At 45.3% G+C, this 23284-nt stretch overlaps 1 protein-coding gene across 1 annotated transcript in view; it reads right to left on the bottom strand.

Annotated features, from left to right (window-relative positions):
* Positions 1 to 23284, bottom strand: part of SLC6A3 (solute carrier family 6 member 3) — a 239014-nt gene that overhangs the window by 13988 nt on the left and 201742 nt on the right. Inside the window, exons 11-12 of the mRNA XM_063922941.1 lie at positions 10844 to 10943; positions 704 to 804 (exon numbers count right to left, since the gene is read on the bottom strand). Coding sequence (XP_063779011.1) covers positions 704 to 804; positions 10844 to 10943 — 201 coding nt within the window. The remainder of the gene's footprint in view (positions 1 to 703; positions 805 to 10843; positions 10944 to 23284) is intronic.

Raw genomic sequence — 23284 nt, 5'->3', positions numbered from 1 at the left:
AGCGAATCCATTACCGACAAATAATGCATTACAATTAGTGGTTTTATAGGTTTTTGAAAATATTTAAAAACAATTTAATGAAGTTAGTTATATTTAAAATATTTTAGGTTTTTAAAGGGAAGATCCATACAGTATATACATTATTGAAGCCATATCCTTTATGATATACAAGGCAACTGTCATGAGCCTTTGTATTTGTTACATTTTATGACAGTGTAAGCCAATCTTAATAATTAGAAATGTACATTTACTGTAAGAGTACATATAATATTATAAAGATCAACCAGTGCCTGATTACCAAATAGGCAGAATAGGCACCGGCCTAAGAGCTCCACACATTTTAGGAGCCCCCAGCAACAATGGATCAAAATAATATTGATTTAATCTTGAAGAAAATTACAATCAAGCTTTCTTAAATTGTTTCCAAAAGATAGAAAAATGAATCAACTGAAATAAATGAAAACTTTACATTAAACACTCTATAGAGAAAATACTGTATTAATGTAATGTACCCATTAACAACTTAAAGAACATTAGCCATAGATATCAGATTCATATTACAGTTTCCACACTCTAGACTGTTGGTTGGTAACATTAAAACGTCTTAGGGGATAATTTGCAAGGAGGGGGCCAGGGATTTGGACTGCTTAGGGGCCTCCACAGGGTTTAATCCAGCACCAATTTATTATCTAGATCAATTTACCAGGAGAAAGCAAGGACTGACAAACTTCCAGCAGAGTCTCCAGTACAATCCTGGTCGTTTTCCAATCATTTGCTCAATGTCATCACTGAACCGATCAACACCTGGTGAAAACATAGAACAGATATGTAACCTTTGTAAAACTCAAAAATGCAATGTCAAATATACAGCATCAGCTACTGTATGCAGCACTAAGTCAGTGACGTGCTGTAAGGTCAATGTCTGGGGAGGCATTGGCTAGTATCACAGTAAGGGGTAAATTTACTAAGATGGGAGTTCTATTTAAGATAGGATGTTGTCCCCCACCCTTGAAGCCGGGGGCTTGAGTTTGGAGCCGGACCGGAGCGGCGGAATGGAGCCGCGTCACCGCTGGGAGCCACCCTGCCTGCTCCCACCTACACCTACTCCTGATACCTGGGACCCGGCCGGCCGGTGGACGTGGCCGGAGGATCGTGCTGCGGGCGGCGGCCATCTCGTGAGGGGACGCCGGCAGCCGGGAAGCTGACGAGGAGGCCTGGATTCGGCGGCGGACGGCGGTGACCCCCTGGTAGGTGCGTCCCGCTGCGCCACCTGCCCTAAGACCCGAGCCTGCACGCTCGGAAGGCTCCCGGCTGCGCCTGGGGATTGCGGCCTTCCCCCCTGACCTGAAGCCGGGACCTAGATTTCGGCCCCGGCCCGGCCGAGAGTTCCGGACCCGGCCTACACCAACAGGAGGCTCCAGCGGCCGCCTGACGGACCCCTCCCTCCTCCCTACTCACCTGCTGGTGACGCTGGCCCTCCTGACGCTCCTGGACAGCGAGGATCCTCCTGCTGGACCCCGGAATACCACCCAGCTCCAGCACCATTTCAGACAAGCTGACAGCGGCCATCTTGCAGGCCTCCAGATCCACCTCCACTGATTCATCCAAGCGGTGCTCCCCCCTGCTGCGGTCATCCGGAGCCCACCTCATATGCCCTCTGAGGACCACTGCCGCTACCAGCCGTGGACCCCCCTCCCCCCGCCTGCTCTCCCCGGCACTGCCCTGGTCACTGGCTGTCCGTGCCCGGGGCTCGTCTCCGGGGCCCATCGACGGGGGAGGTCCTCCACGGAACTCCACTCCACACCACCCCTGACTGTGTGGCTCCTCAGAAGGACGACGTGGGCCTACCGCTCTCCTGGGGCTCCCTGGACCCACCCCGTCTTCTCCTCTGCTGAGCTGACCGCACCGTGATGCCTCTCTAGGGCTCTGGCCTTACCTCCCCTGGTCCTGAGCTACACTGCTGGAGCGCCACCTCTACTCCCCACCCTCCTGGCCACCCTCCTTTCCATAAGTTAACGATGCCCAAAGGTGGCAAAAAGTCGCAGGGGTAGGACCTCACACCATTCCTCACTAGGAAAAACACCCCGGCCAAGCGCAGACCTGATGCTGCTGCGCCCACCCATAGTCCCTCCGACTCGGAAGCCGAGGATGACGATCTCACGCCCCTCACCCGCAGGGACTTCCTCTCCCTCCTTAAGGAGATGCGGGACGTTAAAACCTCAGTCCAAGCTCTCCACTCCTTGAAATCCAATATTGCCGACATCGGCTCCAGAACCGACCAACTTGAACGACGAGTGGAAGAGGTGGTGTCGTTTCAACAAACGGTCGAGACCGACTTCCATCAACTCCGCCAAGATGTCGCCCACCTGCGGGAGGAGCATGAGGACCAGGACAATAGGGCAAGGAGAAACAACCTGAGGATTCGGGGTATCCCCGAGGAGGTCGAGACGGCCCACCTTGACCTCTATCTCAAGCGCCTCTTCGCCCACCTATCACCTGATACCCCTGAAGAACATCTGCTCCTGGACTGAGCGCATCGAGCCCTGCGACCTCGCTCCCAGGACTCCTCCCAGCCAAGAGATGTCATCCTCCGTCTGCACTACTTTACTGCAAAGGAGGCTGTCATGAGGGAGGCCCGACGACTGGGATCTGTGACTTTCCAGAATAACCCTCTCCAGATCTTCCAAGACTTATCCCCACTCACCCTGGCCAAACGCAGGGATTTCAAGCCCATTACCTCCCTGCTTTCCCGTCATAGTGTCAAATACCGCTGGGGTTTCCCCTTCCGTATCTTGGTATGGCACCAGGGGAAGCTCCTCACGGCCAGGGATTTACCCGAGGCTCAGAAGCTGCTCTCCAAGCTGGGCATCCACACCACTGAACAGGATATCCAGTCTCAAGACCTGCCGCCACGGACTCAGCGGGACCCAACTCAGACCCCTCGATCCGAGTGGTTCGTGGTCCCGGCCTCGACGACCTCCCAGGCTCCACCTCCTGTTCCCTGATGAACTCTCAGTTCTTTAACCCCATGTTTACTCTAGCCAATCGGGTCAACCCCTCCTGGTCGCACTCCCCTACCCAGGGAGCTGCTCTATTTTAGGCCCCCCCATATCCTGAATTCCCGACCCCTTAGATACTTCATGACCCTTTTGTCGTTACTTCATGCTGAAAAGTTATGCTGTTAAAATGTTACCCTGCCGAGACTGGACTTTTTGTTTCCGACCTACCCCCCCCCCCCCCCTCTCCCTTTCTTTTTGGAGTTGGCGCTCCACCTACTCTTTGTTTCAGTCCTCTCTCCAGTTTTTTCCCTCAGGCCCTCCCAGGGGAGGCCCGCCTGCCTTATATTTCTTTCCCTTTTTTTTTTTTTTTTGCTGGGTGATTTGTGGTCCGCTGTCCGGACCCCATGCCGCGCCCCCTTAGGGCTTCGAGCCCTCTTGCTGACCTAGGTGCCCTCCTGACACCTAGTCTCCCTTTCCCCTGTCAGCACCACCGGTCCTGGCCCCTATTGCCGGATGACCAACTACCCCCCCTCCCCTCCCGGTCTCCTTTTTTTCCCTCTCCCCTCTTGACCACACTCTCCCTCGCTCTATATCCTTCTTCTCTTTCTTCCCCCCTCCTTCCTTTGCTCTCAGTGCTCCCCACTCTCTCTACTTTGCCTGTCTCTTCGCTGCTTGCCCATGGGTCTCCGGGTACTATCTTTTAATGTGAAGGGCTTGAACAGCCCCCAAAAGAGAGGCAAGCTTTTTGCCTCCCTTAAATTCCATAAAGGTGACCTGGTCTTCCTACAGGAGACTCATTTCCTACATGACACCCACCCTACGTTGCAATGTAGGCAATACCCAGATTCCTTCCATGCCTGCGACCATTCGGCCAAGAAACGAGGGGTTGCGATCTTATTTGCCCGCCATCTCACCTTTGAACCTCTAGATTCATATGCTGACAAAGACGGACGGTTTCTAGTCTTGGTGGGGAAATTGAATAACAAGATCTGTACACTAGCCAACGTTTATGCCCCTAACCAACGTCAGGAACGATTTTTTACAAACTTAGATAACCTCCTCACTCGAGTCCGACAGGGCGACCTCATACTTACTGGGGTCTTTAACTCCGTTCTAAACCCCCAAATAGACCGCTCCCCTCCTCCCTCTACTGCCTCCTCGTCGGACTCCCTCCGCTCCAGATCCCTCCCCAGTCTCATGCGATCCCAGCTTCTCTATGACTCCTGGAGGATAAAAGATTCCTCCGTCCGTGACTATACCTTTTACTCTGCCCCTCATAATTCCTACTCCGGCATTGACATGATCCTGCTCAGCCATGACCTCACCTTAAACCTCCGCGAAGCTCACATACACCCACTAATCTGGTCCGATCATGCCCCTATCTCCTGTGACCTTTTAGGTCTGGCCTCACGCCCTCGCCCCATGACATGGCGCCTTAACGACTCTCTCCTCCACAACCCGGAGATGTGTTCCCACCTTCGGGATACGATCTCCGACTACTTTTCCCTGAATGATACCCCTGATATTTCTAGATCCATTCTTTGGCTGGCACACAAGGCAGTTCTTCGTGGGCGTGTTATCAGCCTGGCTTCCAAAGCCAAAAAACAATCTCTCACCCATTTTAACAAACTCTCTATTAAACTCCACGCACTTGAAACCCAGCATAAGGCGTCCTCCGACCCGGCTGTCTTGTCCAAACTTCATACTGTTCAGGCGGAACTTGATCTCCTTCTCTCTGCCCGGGTGGCCAGGCGTCTTAAATGGCTCCGCCAGTCCTTTTATGAGAAGGGGGACAAGGCGGACAAGATCCTGGCGGCACGACTCCGTTCCACGAGAGCCAAAACTAACATTGTCTCTATCAGAAACTCCCTCAACCAACTCGTCCAAGACCCTGCAGCCATTAGAGCTGCCTTCCATTCCTACTATGCGGACCTATACAACCTCCCGCCCCCCTCACCTGGTTCCTCCCCTCTGCCCCACTCTGATCTAGTCTCACACTTCCTTACAGCTTCTAACCTACCCAGATTTCCCCAGGACGCCATGGACCATCTTAACAGTGAGATCTCAGTGGAAGAAATTGCTCAGACTATACTTATCCAAAAAATTGGTAAATCCCCGGGCCCGGACGGGTTTACAGCTCTTTATTATAAAAAATTCTCTGCTCTTCTTGCCCCCCACCTGCAGTCACTGTTCAATGGGATTGTCCATGGCGACCCCTTCCCCCCTGAGATGTTGGAGGCCAGAATTGTAGTAATCCCTAAAGAGGGCAAGGATACCCTTAACTGCACTAGCTACCGCCCTCTATCTCTCTTGAATTTGGATCTGAAAATCTTCGCCAAGATCCTGGCCAACCGTCTTAACCCCTACCTCCCCTCTCTTGTTCATTACGACCAGGTGGGGTTTATCCCGGGCCGTCAGGCGAGAGACAACACCAGACGTGCTGTCGATCTTATACACATCTCAAACTCCAGGAGATCCCCCACCATCATGCTCTCTTTAGACGCTGAAAAGGCATTTGACCGGATCTCCTGGAGTTTTCTGAAAGCCGCTCTGGAGGCCTATGGCTTGCCTGGTAGCTTCCTCACTGGCGTCCTGGCACTATACTCTGCTCCCTCTGCCACGGTCTTAATCAATGGTGTCCCGTAAGCCCCACTTAGCATATCGAATGGTACACGTCAGGGTTGCCCCCTATCACCATTAATATTTGCCCTTATTATTGAACCCCTCGCATCCCAAATTAGAGCCCACCCGGATATACACGGAATACAAGTAGGCCACACCGACCCTAAAATCTCCCTCTTCGCTGACGACATCTTACTCTCCCTGACCCAACCCCTTATCTCACTCCCAAACTTATTCTCAGTCCTGCAATCTTATAGCCTTATATCAGGATATAAGATCAACTGCTCCAAATTCGAGGCCATGTTACTTCATGTCCCTCACCGGGAAGCTGAGTCTCTCCGCGCTACCTTTAATTTTAAATGGCAGCCCACAAAGATTAAATACTTGGGGATTAACCTGACCTCTCGCTATGATTCTCTCTTCCGGGAAAACTTCCCATCCCTTCTCACCTACACACTCGCTGCCCTGACCTCCTGGAACAGTCTTTTTATTTCATGGCTGGGCAGGATTATAGCGGTTAAAATGACCATAGTCCCTAAATGGCTTTACCTTTTCCAGACCCTCCCAGTGGCAGTCCCGGCTTCCTTTCTTCGCACTATCCAACGAGCCCTTATACATTTTATTTGGAACCACAGACCCCCCCCGCATCGCCGCCAATACCCTGAAAAGGCCAACCCCGCGGGAGGTAGGGGCCTTCCTGACATCACACTTTACTATCTTGCCTCCCACTTATCCCATATTGTCACCTCCTATGCTCCTCCGGGATCTATATCTTGGCTGGATATTGAGGCGGCCTTCATCGGCCTCCCGGACCTGACCCCCTTATGGGGTCTGCCCCCACCTCTCGCCCCCCAACCTCTAAACTTCTCCCCACTATTAAATTTAACCTTAAAACTTGGGACTCCCTCTCCCTGAAGAAGGGTCTCACCACTACTCCCTCGCCCTTGACCCCTGTCTGGCAGAACCCTATGTTTCCTCCTGGACTCTCGACTGTGAGGTTCCGTCTGTGGATAACGCTAGGCTTCAAATTTCCGATCAATTTTGCCGATCAGGGCCAATGGCTGTCCCTACCAGACCTTCAACAAAAGACCCCTTCACACCCACTTAATCCCTTCCAATTTTTACAAATACGCCACTTCCTAGCCTCTCTCCCCTCCTCCGCCGTGCTCCGTGCTCTCACCCCCTTTGAAATCCTATGCACCAACTCCCATCTATCCAAAGGCCTAATCTCCCAACTCTACTCCCTATTACTAGAGGCCTCTCTTCCCCCCTCCCGGCCCCACGAGCTCGCATGGGAACGCGATCTTGGACCCCCACCGGAGAGTGAGGACTGGGAGGACATGAGACTGGGGATTGCTAAATCCTCTATCGCTACTGTCTTTAAAGAAACAGCCTACAAAGTTTACTACCGCTGGTACTACACCCCTGACCGAATTAATAAATTCTTTCAATCTTCTTCCCCTAATTGCTGGAGGAATTGCGGGGCCAGGGGCACTATGCTCCACATATGGTGGACCTGCCCATCCATCGCTCCCTTTTGGGACTTAGTCCACTCCCTCCTCAATTCGCTTTTAGATTCTCCTGTGCTGAAAGACCCTTGGATCTTTTTACTATGTCTCCCTCCTCAATTACTCAATAAATTTTCCCAGAAACTGACCTCACATCCTGGCGGCGGCAAAGTCGCTGATAGCTCTTAATTGGAAGAACCCCTCACCACCCTCTCTCCAGTCCCTTAAAACCAAAATTTGGCACATTGCCTCAATGGAAAAGATCACATACTATCTCCACGACCGGGGCCACATCTTTGAGCAGGTCTGGGCCCCGTGACTCGCTGCTGAACGTGGAGGCCCGCCCCCCCCACCCTTGCCCTAGCTTACTCCGTAGACCCATGGGCACTGCCTGCTGCTTTCTCCCTATGTTTTTCTCCACCATCTCTTCCTCCCTCTCACTCTCTTCTCCTTTTCCCTTTTTCTACTCTTCTTCTGTCTCCCCCTTGATCCCCCTTCTCACTCTTTTTCTTAATCCTACCATTTCCAGGATATACACTGAGCACAGATGACACCGTGGTTCCCCCCTCCCCCCCCCTTTTTTTCCCTCCCCCCCCCCCCCCCCCCCTGACCTCCATATTGGAACGTTACTGTTCTGTCCTTTTAGACTAACTCTGTTGTTTATCTGAAAATTTGTGGTTTATGCTGGACGTGGGCTCTGTTGGCCTCCGGTCCCTTTGTTCATGCAATGTTTTTATACCATGTTTAACCACGTATAAATAAAGAATTTAAAAAAAAAAAAGATAGGATGTTGCCCATAGCAACCAATCAGATTCCAGGTATTATTTTCTAGAAGATGCTAGGTAAATGAGAAGTAGAATCTGATTGGTTGCTATTGGCAACATCCCATCTTAAATAAAACTCCCATCTTAGTAAATTAACCCCTTAGATTGATGCATAAAAATGATTAGAATAATATAAATATGGCTATAAAACTGTATAGAATAATACATAGGTAATTGAATTATATAGAATAATACAAAGATGGTATCTTCTTTGTAAGATTCTGATCATTTTTATAGTGAACAGTCTGGAGTATAGTGGAGTATGACAGGTGAGGCTCTGTCTCCCCTGAACACAAATCACTGTACTAAGTAAATAAAGGGCCTCAATATACTCAGTTTTCATGATCAATGATACATACTGTAAATACTGTAGCAACTGATATGTCCTTTGCACTATAAATAATTTAGAAATATTGTATTACCAGAAGGCATCATAAAGTGTGTAACCATTATTAGTTGTGTAGAATTCTAGTTTATATGTCATTGTATTTTAAGTTTACAAAGTTTATTAAATACAAAATTAAACTAATTAAAAAATAAATCTCCCAAAGCATGCACACACTGAGAAATGAAATACATTTTTTGAGGCACTGTTCTTTGGGATAGAGTATGTATGTGATTGGTTTTCTTCTTTTCTACTGCCGCAATAACCTGGGTTATTACCAGTGTACCTAGGTCATGGCTTGGTGGAAAATAACCACAGGTCCAGTTACCAGGGAATCTGACACAGGTAGCTACCATGGCAGAACCCGGGTAGCCTGGGGTGTAAACGGCGTTACCTGGATCATCCAATGTGGATAAAAGTATAGAGAGAGACGGATTACCAGCGCTTGGAGACAATGTCACCTCCAAGTGTCGGCAGGACAGAAAGACTGCACATGGGGTCTACCCGTCAATATAAATGCGCAAAATAAGTGCTAATTTGCTGAGAAAATACAATGTAAGTATGGAATTCAATTGCAAATGCAATTTGTGCTACAAATTCGCAGTGAAAATAGTTTGCAAGTTCTAACTTGCTTCTAATCAAAATTACTTCATATTGTCTAATGTTGCTAGTTGATACAATGATACAAAATGAACCAATAGCTCCCATAACTCATGATATTTTTTCAATCAATTTACCTAAAAGCTAAGGTGTATAGCACATAATACTAGCATTTGCCCGTGGCTTCGCTTGCATGGAAGTCTGTTATTGCTCACCGGAACAAATTTTACAAAGACTGTAGTGCCATCTAATATTGGTGTGTATATTTCATATTGTACACATTGATCACAAAATTTCTGTGTAAACAGTATTTTCAGTTTTTTCTTTAGGGATTAACATAAAAAGATGTTTGGGGCTACTAACTCATGAGCAAGCCACGTAAAGCTGCCTATTGGAGAAGCAGCTGGTCTGGAGATCTATGCCTGCAGCCCTGAGCGTTTGCCCACTGCAACTTGTTGATCGTCATAGCGAAGCAGACACTTACAACAAACTGCAGATATGTGAATTAAATTTTTTTTTTTTTGGGAGATGAGGGATAAATGTGGTATAACACAGTTTCACCTGTGCCAGGTCCCGTTAGAATCTCTGCCTCAATTAGGTTCCTCTGTAGAGCTTTAACTTTAAGTCAGGTTCTGTTGCATAACTGGGCCTGAGTCAAATTCTGCAGAAGCATGATCAGAACACCAACTTTCAGTCCATCTGCACTAAGTGAGTTCAGAAATTCCACACATATAGTTATTTTGCACACTGTATGCAGTCATCTGGCCAGAGGTGTAGATAGGTGCCATGGTGCCCAAAGCAAGGGTATGTTTCGGCACCCCCCTCCCCTGTACTAAAGTGTTACATTTGAAAAGAAAAATATTTGACAACCCTAAATTGGTGACAGGGCCAGTTCTAGACCTTGTGTAGCTCAGGGTGAAAGTTTCCTTTGGGCACCCCCCATGTCTAAGATAGGACAGTGAGTACAAAGGCACGCAACAAAAATATAGGGGCGTGTCTTCATGGGGGAAGGTGTGTGGCCACAGAATAGTACCAATTCAGATTACTCAGCACAGTATTGTCCGTTATTCACATTACACCACACAGTAGAGCCGCTTATACAGGTTACAGTATACATGTTACGTTGCAGCTTCTAATGCAGAGAGAGGTGCTGCAGCAGCCGGGGCAGAAAGAGATGCTGCAGCAGTGGGGGCACAGAGTGGTGTAGCATGACAGAAGTAATCCTGCTGTATCGTTACATGCAGAGAGTGAGACATATAAAGATGGCGGGAGAGCTCCAGCATGTGCTGGCTGCCTCTGGCCTTCCCGTACCCTACCTATTGTTCTCTGAGTTAGAGTCAGTGTGCACCAGTGTCGGACTAGGGCATGTAGGGCCCACCGGGGGAATGCAGTGGTAGGAACCCACCGGTGATTTCCCCTCTACCCCTGTGGGCCAGTCCAAGCCTGGTGTGCACCCCCCTGCGTCTCCTTCTCCTGCTCTGCAGCTGCCTATACAATGGCCCGTGGTATACCGTTTGTAGGAGGCGGTCAGGCAGCGGCGCTCTCTGACTTTTTCAGCACCCGGAGCTCACGCTTCACCGGATCCACCCTCGCTACACCCTTGCATCTGGCTTTTCCTTTATTACTCCTCTCACTGTCACATTGAGCTCATACATACCTCAGTTTCTTTGTAGATCACTAAGCTATACAATAGTGAAAACGCAATCAAAATTCACCCAGTAGTTTTTGCATGATGCCGGGACGTACAGACAGACAGACAAAAATTCTGATTTTTTTTTCTGTCTCCATAGTTCATAAACAGTCCGTAGAAGTATATTTCTTAAAAATGTTATATGCAGACACAACCCTTACAGGATTATTGTACAGTATGTATAGAATACAGTGTGTTATACAGTTAATTCTTACCATAAAACCATGCAATTCCAATTGCTTCAATGAGAACTCCAAATAAAATCGATGTACCTGCAGCAAAATGGTCAAGTAAAGTGAAAACATAGATTCCACCCTGTAATAAAAGTAAGACAATAATGACTATAGTTTTTCATTGGCATAAAAATACTCGTTTGTGCTTCATACAAGAAGTCTGTATCAATACCATTTGTATAGTAGGTCATGATGCAACAAGTTAATTAGAGCGTATTGGACATATAGTATGTCGGTAACTGTCTGCAATAAATGAGACAACTCAGTATATATAGTTATTAACCAGTACTGCAATGCTCATTACTTTCCTGTTACCATAATTTATAAGAGATTTCTATGATTTAAAAAATAAACAAACAAAAAAATTTTCATGATACCTTTCATTTTCCATTACTCTAAACTCTAACACTAAAACCAAGCAAGCCTCCTCTAACCCGCAGAAATACTAACAATATAAATTTTCAACAGCTTTCCACCTCTCTGCAACAACTGCTCTCATCAATTTCTACATTTACCTCACCTAAGACTGCTGTATCCCACTTGCACCAGACTCTAGAGAGTGCCCTTGAGGAATTGGCTCCAGCTACACATCACACTCCACGTAGGCCTAGATGCCATTCGTGGCACTCTAAATCAACAAGTCACCTACAATTACTGTCACGTAAAGTAGAACATAAGTGGCGTAAATCTCGAAATTCAAGTGACTTTTTCACATATAAGACCACCTAGCACTCCTATTGTCAGGCCATGGACACTGCCAAACAAATATATTTCCAATATCTCATCTTTTCTCATGCCACCAACCCCAAGAAACTTTTTAATACATTTAAATCACTTCTTTACCCTCCCTCATCTCCCCCACTAGCTTCTATCAGTGCACAAGGACTTGCTTCCTACTTCAAGGATAAGATTGTTAAAATCCAAGATGAAATGCTATGCTCTAACTCAGCCAGTGACCGGCTCAATTCCCTACCTGAACCCTCTGGCACTTTCTATTCATTTGATCCCACAAGTGAAGATAAAGTATCAACACTCTTTTCATCCTCCTACTCCACTACCTCTCCCCTTGATTCTATACCATCACAAGTCAGTAAAACTTTGTCTCCTGTGCTTATCCCAACCTTAACTAAAATCTGTAATGTCTCTCTCTATCTCTACTTGTATCTTTCCTTCTCAGTTTAAGCATGCAGTGATTACTCCCATTCTGAAAAAACAATTCTGACCCACTCTCTCTAACTACCATCCCAACTCTCAGCTCCCATGTCTCTCCAAGTTACTTGAGAGACTTGCCTACACTCACCTTACACACCTTCTTAACTCTCACAACTTACTGGACATGCTTTAAGTCAGGCTTTCGTGTCCAACACTCCACAGAGACGGCACTGATCAAAGTAGTGAACAATCTAGTCACTGCTAGATTGAAAGGCCATTACACACTTCTTATTCTTCTAGATCTCTCTGCTGCTGTTGACATTGTTGATCACTCTCTTCTCATACAAACACAAAAATCCCTAGGTCTTCCGGACATAGCCCTTACTTAGTTCTCATCCTACCTATCTATTTGCTCTTTCAGTGTTCACTTCTCTGATTCTACCTCCTCTTCTCTACCTCTATCAGTTGGAGTACCACAAGGCTCAGTCTTAGGTCCTCTGCTTTTCTCAATCTATACCTCATCTCTTGGTAAACTAATCAGCTCCTCTGGATTTCAGTATCATTTGTGCACTGATGATACTCAAATCTACCTATCCTCCCCAGATTTGTCACCAACTGTATTGGTCCATGTCACTGAATGCCTGTCTGCCATTTCAACTTGGATGTCATCTCGCCACTTCAAACTCAACATTTCCAAAACAAAATTAATTATTTTCCTGCCATCTAAGAGTAGTTATCAACCTGATATCACCATAGCTGTTGACAATGCAGCTATCCACCCTACCCCACAAGCTCGCTGCCTGTGTCATCCTTAACTCTGAATTGTCCTTTGTTCCACACATTATTCAATCTGTCTCTAAATCATGTTACATGCATCTAAAAAACATATCCAAAATTCGATGATATCCTACACAAGACACTGCAAAAACTCTAATCCATGCACTCATCATTGATTATTGCAATAGTCTCTTTACTGGTCTTTCCAAAATAGGCTCTCACCACTACAATCCATTTTGAATGCAGCAGCAAGGCTAATCTTCCTCGCTAGATGTTCATCGTCTGCAGATCCGCTCTGTTAGTCCCTCCATTGGTTACCGGTATTCTACCATATTAAATATAAAATACTTTTACTTACATACAAGGTTATTAACCAAACTGCACCAAAATACATCTCTTCAGTCATCTCAAAATATCTCCCTACCAGACCTCTCCGCTCTGCACAAGATCTGTGTCTCTCTTCCACATGTATTACTTGTTCCCAATCAAAATTACAGGACTTTATCTGGGCTTCACCCACTCTGTGGAATGCCATCCCACGCACAATAAGACTTACCTCTAGTCTCCAAACCTTTAAACGTTCCCTGAAAACTCACCTCTTCAGACTAGCCTATCAAATTCTAGACCCACCCACATAACCTTCAATGTTTCCCTATCTAATTACATCCTCTCCGTACAGTACACATAACCTCACATATTTTGTCTTCCAACATTGCTGGGTGATCATATTATACAACCCAATAAGAACCTAGCAATCTGGTGGACTATTATGAAATAGGTAGCGTCTATCCTTGTGTATCAATGCCTAGTTCCCTATAGATTGTAAGCTTGCAAGCAGGGCCTTCGTACCTCTATGTCTGTCTGTTTTTGCCCAGTTATGTTCTATTACTGTTGTTATAATTGTAAAGCGCAACAGAATATGCTGCGCTATATAAGAAACTGTTAATAAATAATAAATACAGTACATTTTCTTCTTTATTATACTGTATTAGCAAAAAAGAATTTTCATTATGTCCTGTCAACTTGTTTTATCATAGATTATTATATGCATATGTGTAATATAACATATTTTCACTTTAAGTTACAGTAGAATAAAGTTAAATAATGTGTTTTGTAGACGGGGAGCATTGACAAGTTGGCCAGGGAGTCAATTGTTCCCTGGTCTTCACTGGTGATACAGTCTCGGCCAGGGTCAGCTATGCTTTGAAGTAATTGCAGTACAGATGTTTCCTAGATGTAGCCTAAGAGAAACTATAATGAGAGTAAACTTACAGGATGCTGACTAACCTACCACTTTACTCTCAGCAGCAGGAAGCATCACTATAAACATGGATGACTTAGACGCAGTAAGAAGCCTTACTTTCTGCCTTGCTCTTCCCAAGCTCAGACAAATCATATATTTACACTGCATTGCAAGGTGCAGAATTTGAAGCAGTGTTTAGAATGGAGGTAAACAGAGAAACAGACATCCAAGGACAATGGATATGGGGCACATAATAATAATAATAATTTTATTTATATAGCACTTATCTCCAGCAGGACTCAAGGTCACTTTACAAGCATGAGTGACTAAATCATGTGTAGTATTAGCACTGAATGGATAGTTCCACGTGTTGTACATCCCATCCAAGACAGAACCATCTGAGGCAACCATAGGGGTTCACTGCGTAGGGTACATCTGGCAGTGTGCACAATTAGCTGATGTATAACATTCAGTTAGTTAGGGGAGAAGAACAAAAATAGAAAGGCAGGAAACAGGAATATTAAATAATGGTGACAGCACTATAAAAACTATGATAAAGTTAACAAAAAAACTAAAAATAATGCAGTAAACTTTCAAGCCTACAGTCTCCCTCACTTGAGTGTGCAGTCTTGTTGCATCCAGCAGTTTGTTGAGTACGACTGGGCCATGGAACGAGACTTCCCCCAAACCCAGTCTCTAAAGTACATGGTGACAACAGAATAATAACCAAGGTGACATAAGTAGTAATCAAGAGTGGGGACACCTTTGGAAGAAAAAAAAAACTAACACCTTATAATGATCCTGAGCTGCAGTGTTTGAAATATTGTTTTATTTGAGATTCTAGGGTAGTCCAAAGTCCAAATCCAGTTCAAACTCCATTTATAACTCTGCATCTTTAGAATGCAGTCTTCAGACATGCAGGCCTGATTGCAGGTCTTGAAAATTATTCTCTTAACTACTATACACTATATCAGCTGGCACAAGGGAAGGTGAAGATTAGTATGTTCAGCAGTCTTATTAATAGAGGGGGTGTTGCATTGCACACAGGGTCACAGTTGCAGACAGACAAACTCTCTTGGGGTGTGAAAAGTATAGCCAGAGAGAGAGAGAGAGAGAGACAGACAGAGATGAAAAACTTAGATATAGTAAGCAACTAAGAAGAGGCAATAGTTGTAGATGCAGAAAATAACTAGGACAGAGGAGACATAGAAGGGACAAAGATGGCAGTAATAAGGCATAGAGGCAGCAAAATTAGTGGCAGATTTGAGGGATGTTGGGAGAAGAAAAATGAGCAGACGAAGAGAATAGTTGGGGCAAAGGAGGGCAAAGCTGATACAAACAGACAAAAGAAACATGGTGGAGCCAAAGGGATCAGTTATGAGACAGGTAAGAGGAGAAGGGGCACAGGGGGACATACATATGAGATATAATGAAACAATGAGTCCTTCCCATTCCAAAAAAGTGAAGTGGCAGAGGAAAAAAAAGATAGAGCAGGTGTTCTTAACAAGGGCTACATTGTACCCACTTAGTGAGAAACAACAAGTGGAGATTTTGATGGGGAAACTGAAAGGCTCCGCATTACTTGAGGTGAAAGCCTGGGAGGATAAGAAAAAGAGACGGTGGAGGATATTTTCCAAAAACTAGGGAGTAGATTCGATTCCAAAACAGTGGCGGATGTAAAAAGTCGCCTTTATGTGAGGAAACAGCGACCCAATGAATCGCTGCAGGATTTTGCCCTGGGCCTGCAGGAGGCAATGAAGGCGGTGCAAACCCTCAACACCCACGAGATTGTATAGGCCGATGAGACCTTGATTAACTTATTTACAGAAGGAGCCCAAGGTGAGGCGGTTCGATCTCAATTACAAATGTGGAAGCATCCAGGCAAAGGGTGAGGTGCCTACCCCGGTCAATCGGAGGCTGGAAAACAGTACCAGAGGTACATTACTTCTAAGGTACAAAGATTAAATCATCCTGATCTGTACGGGTATTATAGTGATAAATTCAAGTGAAAGTAGCATGAATTGTACTATAGTGCACATCCGGAAGACATGTTGAGTCACAACTGTTTTATAGTACTGCTATTTGTAATTGATTTATGACCGCTGTAAGGGTAATTTCTTCATTGTGTATTGGAAATGTCAGATGCATGAGGACACGCATCGTTCTACTAGGGGGGGGGGGGGTGACACCCCACCGCATCCTATCAGAAGGAACCCTTATTCCTCATGCATGTTTACTATGGAATACCTGATTATGGTATAACTAATAGGGAGATGTATGGAATACCTGATTATGGGATAACAAATAGGGAGATGTATGAGTATGCGCCCTATACGAACAGCTATAACACTGGATACAGCCTATTTATTAATATAACCAAAACTGCATTGGTGACAGTGGGTTATGCCTCTAGCCGTGCTGTAGCTATATTAGACAGTGGTGGCAGTGGACAGTCAGGGATAGCCATCCTCACTGGAGCCGGCACGTGAGGAGAAAGTTCTGGGTCCACCGCGTGCAAGTCTCCAGGTGTCTCCGAGGAATGGCAGCAGGCTCGTGGGCAGGAAGGAGAGTGAGCATGTGGACTGACCGTTGGAGATGAGGAAAGAAGAGGAGAGACCTGCGTCATCACCGGGCAGTCTGTAGAGTGATGGTCAGCTCCAGTCTGTGGTGGATCCGTACAGCGGCAGTTCAAGAACGGAGGCGCGATCTCTGGTACCATTGCCCCTGCACTGGCTCCCGTGTATGAAGAGGCAGCTTCCGGCACTGACAAAGGTGGGCCGGGGAGACGGAGCCCTCCGCAGGCTGATAGGAGTGCTGTGGATGGGCGACAGATCCTCACTGAGAGTCAAGGCGAAGGGGACTCTATGATTGACACCTGGAGGTGCGGCTTCCTGGCAGCAGCCACGCCAGGAGGCGGACAGGGGGCGGAGATCATGTGGCCAGCCCTCCTTGCATACCCGCTGACAGAGGAAAGAATCTTCTCCTACCGGGACGGCCCTGCTCAGTGACAGCTAGCAACCCGGCCATCGTTACTGAAGCAGGAGAAGGTCGGTAAGTAACATATACACACACACTGCACCTTTCTTAGACACTTCAGCAGCAGCTGTGATAAAGTCTGAGTACAGAGTAGGAGATAGATAGACTTTGCCCAGCGACTCTCTCCTGTGCATACCTCCTGCATAGAGCACAGCTTCTCTAGATGGGCCGCAGGTCCAATACTTCAGTGTAAAGATAGAAAACAAGCTCCAATTTATATTCTGGCAGACTAGTCAAGGACAGAGTCACTAATGCGGAGAGTGCTACATAAGTTAATGCTCAAAGGAGACATTGCCTTCACGCAGATATCGTATCAACTTGTTACCTACTGTCAGAATTGTTGAAATAGATTAGTTTTCCCGCAGGAGCAGCATTACTCGCTAGGATGAACTGTATTGTGTAAAGAGCAATTAACTTTCTGCTTCCACTGTACCCGGGCAGCGAACAACAAGAGAGTTCTCATTAGCAAACAGTTAGCCGTGCACGTGCTCTAAGGGACTTTTGATTTGACTGATTCAAACCGGTTTAGTTGCGTACTTTGGTTCTGATCAGAAGGGACTTTTAGTGTAGTCTGCAGTTCATGCAATTCTTCAATATTTTGTGGGTAATGTAATGTTTACGGTGAAGTTCATCTTAGTCTAAAGCTTTTATAACAATATTAACCAATGTTCGACTGGTATAGCCCGTCACAGTCTGTTTAGGATTGACCTTTTGTAAAGTTGTGAGAGAGAGGTTAATTGTCTTACAGGAATGCAACAAAGATGGAGAGATCACCACTATCCCCCAGTTCCTGTGTAATAAAGACCTCTTGAGTCTGTTGGAATAACTATTCATACCTGAAATGATATAAGGCATGCCTTTTGAATGTGTTTAAATGTATTCTGATTCTACTGTTGAGATCGATCACAGAGTGATAACCACCGTTAACCAATAAACCGAATCCTCCTTCGAACTCTGGTGTGACATTTCAGAATTGAGTTATTTTACTCCTCCCTCTGACCCTCACTGAGGAAAAGGTAACTCGACACATCCCAAGACTGTTACACTTGCACAAGTGCTGCCATGGCTGCCACATTAGTTGTTGGGCAGACACTGACCACATCAGGTGCTGGAGGAGTTGAGCTGCAGAGGGCACCACAGACATGGAGACAGAGACGAGAGCAAACACAACCATGGTTAGGTTACTACAGGGTGGGGGTCTGAACAAATGAATAGGCATATAGAGAGCAGTCAACACAAACAGATGAAGGGTGGGGAAGCACTAATCACAAACATATAAGGGGTTGTGGAGACCACTCAGCACATGCAGATGAGGAGGGGAGGGAGAGAAATCAGAACACAGATGAGGAAGGGATGGATGGAGTGAGAGCACTCATCACATGCAAATAAGGGAGGGGGGAGAACTCACCACATATAGATGAGGGAAGGAGGTATGGAGTGAGAGCACTCTGCACATAGATCAGAGAAAGGGGGGACGAGAATTGGAATAAAACACAATTGACTCACAACTTTTTTACCTAACTCACAGTAAGTGCCTATATGTCACCAAAGCTATGAAAAATATGGTACAATATAACATTTATAAATGCTATAGGAGTGGCTTATTTTGTTGAGAAATGCTTTTTTACATTTCAGAGTTGGTAAACCTGATACCACACGTGATTTGCACAGCTGTGTCAAAGTTGTGTTAAAGATAAATAAGTGGCTTACAAAAGTAAATAATCAGTCTACTAGCTCTATGGAGAAAGTTGAGACCTCTTCATCTACTTCAGAGGATTTAAGCAAACACAAGCAAAACTGAAGCTGTGTGGTTCTAAAAAAAACCACAAAGTTGTCAGAAAATATAATGAAAAATATATAAAATTTGGATTTCATAATGATAGATGAAGGGAGTGACCCATGACCTCAGAGCATTATTTGCTTTGAGGTTCTGTCAAAGCATTGCATGAAACCCACATCTTTAAGATACCATCTTAGTATGAAGCATCCAAGCTTTAGAGCACAGGTTCTCAAACTCGGTCCTCAGGACCCCACACAGTGCATGTTTTACAGGTAACCCAGCAAGTGCACAGTTGTTTTAATTACTCACTGACACATTTTAAAAGGTCCGCAGGTGTAGTTAATTATTTCACTTGTGATTCTGTGAGGAGACCTGCAAAACATGCACTGTGTGGGGTCCTGAGGACTGAGTTTGAGAACCTATGCTTTAGAGCAGTGGTTCTCAAACTCGGTCCTCAGGACCCCACACAGTGCATGTTTTGCAGGTAACCCAGCAAGTGCACAGGTGTATTAATTACTCACTGACACATTAAAAAAGGTCCACAGGTGAAGCTAATTATTTCACTTGTGATTTTGTGAGGAGACCTGCAAAACATGCACCGTATGGGGTCCTGAGGACCGAGTTTGAGAACCTGTGCTTTAGAGAATATGTCACCAGAATTCTTTGTTAGAAAACATGTTGGAAATTAAAGCAAATAAAAAAGCAATTGCAAAATTTAAATGGAACTACTAGAAAAGCAATTGAGGCATCTTTTTTGGTTAGCCTCAAAATTGCAAGTTGCAGGAAACCACATACAATTAGTGAAGAGTTAGTCTTACCGGCTGCAAGGGGTATGGTGAAATGTATGATAGCTGCATAAGCTGCCCAAAAAATGAACATGATTTACTGTAATTGTGGCACTATTCTTTGCAGAATTGTGATGTGTGGACTTTTGTTCTATTGGCACACGAGCAATGAAAAGAAAATACGAAGGGGTCACAGCTCCAAATTGCACATTTGCTACAAAACAGTTGCCAGATGAACTTAAAATGGTACTCAATGAAGCCATCTACATCAGGCTTTTTCAACCAGTGTGCCGTGGCACACTAGTGTGCTTCCTGCACCTTCAGAGTGAACTGTTGGCCCGGGCTCTTCTTAGAGGATCAGTCATGCTCTGGTCATGACCTATGCCTTGAAGATGCGGCGGTGTGATATCATAGGTACGGCCGCCGTGTCTCACCACCTAGCCAGCCCACCCGCCTGTGACCTGCATACACATCTTCCAGTTCCTGCCTGCATACACAGCTTTCCTTGACCACCCACATCCACACCTGCCCGACCGCCCGCTGCTCAGTATTCGCAGCACTCCACTATGAACAACACCTGCCACTGAGGGACAGGGAGGAGGACAGCTGACAGGAAGGGGCTAATATTTGTTATTTTATTTCTTCTGTGGGGAACAATAGGATTTATGTAGGGAAAATAAGCATTAATGGGGGGAACAATGTGAATAATTCATGTGGGGAGCAACAGGATTTATGTGGGGGCAATGTGATTGATTTATGTGAGGAGCAATAGGATTTGTGTAGGGAGCAACATGATTTATGTGGGGAGCAATGTGATTGTTTTTTCTGTGTAGGCCAATGTATGTGTGGATTTTTTTTACTGTGACGGCCAATGTGTGTTTTGCTTTTTTTCTCTGTGGGGCACTGATGGTGTGCCTTGGCGATTTTAAAATATTGTTCGGTGTGCCGCGAGTAAAAAAAGGTTGAAAATCACTGATCTACATGATCACTTTTATTAAGTCAAGAGCTCTAAACTCTTGGCTCTTTTCACTGTTGTGTTCTGAACTGGGCAATGACCACATCCAATTACTTTTGCACACCGAGGTTAGATGGTTATCTCATAGTAAAATGTTGAATCAGCTTGTTGAACTCCATTCGGAAATTTAAATATTTGTCATGGAAAATGACTTTGAACTTTGGAATTGAGAAACCCTTTCTCAGAATCTCTTCCAGAGAGACTATCACTTGAAGAGAAGTAAGCATTGATTGAACTACAGTATATACAGTATGTATTTTTTTTATATGTTTTCTAATGCAGTTAGCAACTTTGCACCTATCAAGCATACATAACAAAAGATTGTATAGTTGCAGGTCCTGGTCAATACATTTTGATTGAACCATAATTATGAAGAATGGCTATTTAATAAAATCTATATAATTACAGAATACATGTCTCTATAAATGTGTGCAGCTAAAATCTATAACTGAGTATTACCTCCAAACAAACAAAATATAATCTATATCAGTGCTCGAAGTGGGAATTTAGAAGTGGGGGTATAGAAATTTTAATAGAATGGCCAGGGGTCACCCCAGTCCCCAGAAGCTTTAGGGATTTTTATAATACAAGAATAATTCTAGATGCTTTTAGCACCATGTAGTAGAACATAAAACATATTATATGTTGTAACTTAAGGCTATTCAACTTGTGTTCTCCTTTCCTATATATCTCACATGTTATTACAGTATGACTCATGTTTCCCTGGTTTGTGCTCCTCTCTTTTATGTCTTCTATGTGTCATTTCAGCTTTCTCTTACCTATTTCCTTTGTCTGTAACTCCAATCATGTGCCCATATCTTCATTCCAGGTAACCCTCTTACTCCCCAATACTCTCCGTTATATCCGATGACCTGCATCTCTATCTCCTTTACTTACAACCTGCACCTCTTACTCCCTGATAGCCTTTCACCCCTGTTTCAATCTGCAGATCTCGCTCTTTTGCTTCCCATGACTCACTGCCTGCTTCTTTCTCTAATCCCCTTCACCTCATACTCTATACTTCCTGAAAACACATATTGCCAGGAATACAGGCCCCATGCTTCCATTAGGCAGCATTAGGCAGCTGACTATGGGCACCAGGACCTGAGGGAGTGGACCTCTGAGGCTACCTGAGACAAAAATGAAGGATGAATATAAAAAGACATACTTCTTCTAGACCAGTGGTTCCCAACCTCGGTCCTCAAGTACCCCCAACAGTTCATGTTTTCCAGGTCTCCTCACAGGATTGCAAGTGAAATAATTTGCTCCACCTGTGGGTCTTTAAGAATGTGTCAGTGAGTAATGAATACACCTATTCAACTACTAGGTGACCTGGAAAACATGAACTGTTGGGGGTACTTGAGGACCGAGGCTGGAACCACTGTTCTAGACCAGAGGTCAGTAACTACACCCCCCATTCCCGTTTTTAACTTCACCGCCAGAGAGACAAAAAGTGCACAGACCTCCAGTAAGTAATAGACATCCATGGATGGAACCAAGTAAATACCATCCCCCACTCCCTATTTTAATTGGTCAGAGGGGACATCTGTGGGACAGTGAGTGTAGTACCCTTATGTGCTCCACACTGTGACCTCCCCTCCTGCCCCAGGGACAACTGCTTCCACTTAGACACCCTGCTAGTTAAGATAAGCATGTGGAATAATTTGTGACCGCACAGCTTCAACCTGTACTCTGCGGCGGTTACCGGGCTCCTCCATACCTGCAGCTCTCTGGGCAACCACTGCACCAGCAGGAGACCTGCGATCACAGAGAGCCCCTGAGTAGCACCAAATGGACTTAGGTGAGTGTGACAGCACTGAGGGTCTGGAAAGTGGGTATTGGGGGTGGGGTGAGGGGATCCAGGCATTAGCATGGAGGACCAGACATTAGGCTGCAGTTCTAGGGTGCTGGGAAACTTTGCACCAGCCTTGCCTACATTACAGTCTACAAAATCCAGTTTCCCTATAGACTGTAAGCTTGTAAGGCTTCCTACCTCTATGAGTGTTTGTCCTTACCCAGTTTTGTTTTATCATTGTGTCCAGTTGTAAAGCACAATGGAATTTGCTGTGCTGTATAAGAAACAGTTAAATAAATAAATAAAGAATCCACTATCAGAACATGTGTTGTTGTAGTTGCACCTGTTGTGTGCTCAGTTAACAATTCACAAAATATCAGGTGAGCGTAACCAGCAAACACGTGTAATCTACATCCACCACAAATACAAATACAAAATACAAATTTTTGGAAGGGTTTTTTTTTTTTCAATTTGACAGTGGTTGCTGTGTGAACTTACACCTCTACACTTTCCCCCATTAAGGGACTGGAAAGTGATTATAGGTGGTGGTGGTAGGCAGTGACAAACGCAGGATTTCTAGAGGGGGGTTTCCAAAAGCAATCCACAATCTCCCACTCTGCGGAACATTGGAGCAAGCGAGGGAGTCTGGGGGAGTGTTAGTAGTTGTAGTTTCATTCCTTTTTCCCTTCCCCCCCCCCCCTCCCTCCGGTTTTCTTGCTTCTTCCTTTGAATAATAATTAATTTCATAACTAGTAGCATCATCCTTATTAATATACCTCTTTCTAATTGATGTGCATATATAATTACCACTCCGACGAGGTTGATTTAATTGGCAAACAG

The sequence above is a fragment of the Pseudophryne corroboree genome, chromosome 5, assembly GCF_028390025.1.
Source record: "Pseudophryne corroboree isolate aPseCor3 chromosome 5, aPseCor3.hap2, whole genome shotgun sequence".
NCBI lineage: Eukaryota > Metazoa > Chordata > Amphibia > Anura > Myobatrachidae > Pseudophryne > Pseudophryne corroboree.
The sequence above is the reverse complement of the archived record's forward strand: the minus strand, read 5'-3'. Positions and strand labels throughout refer to the sequence as shown.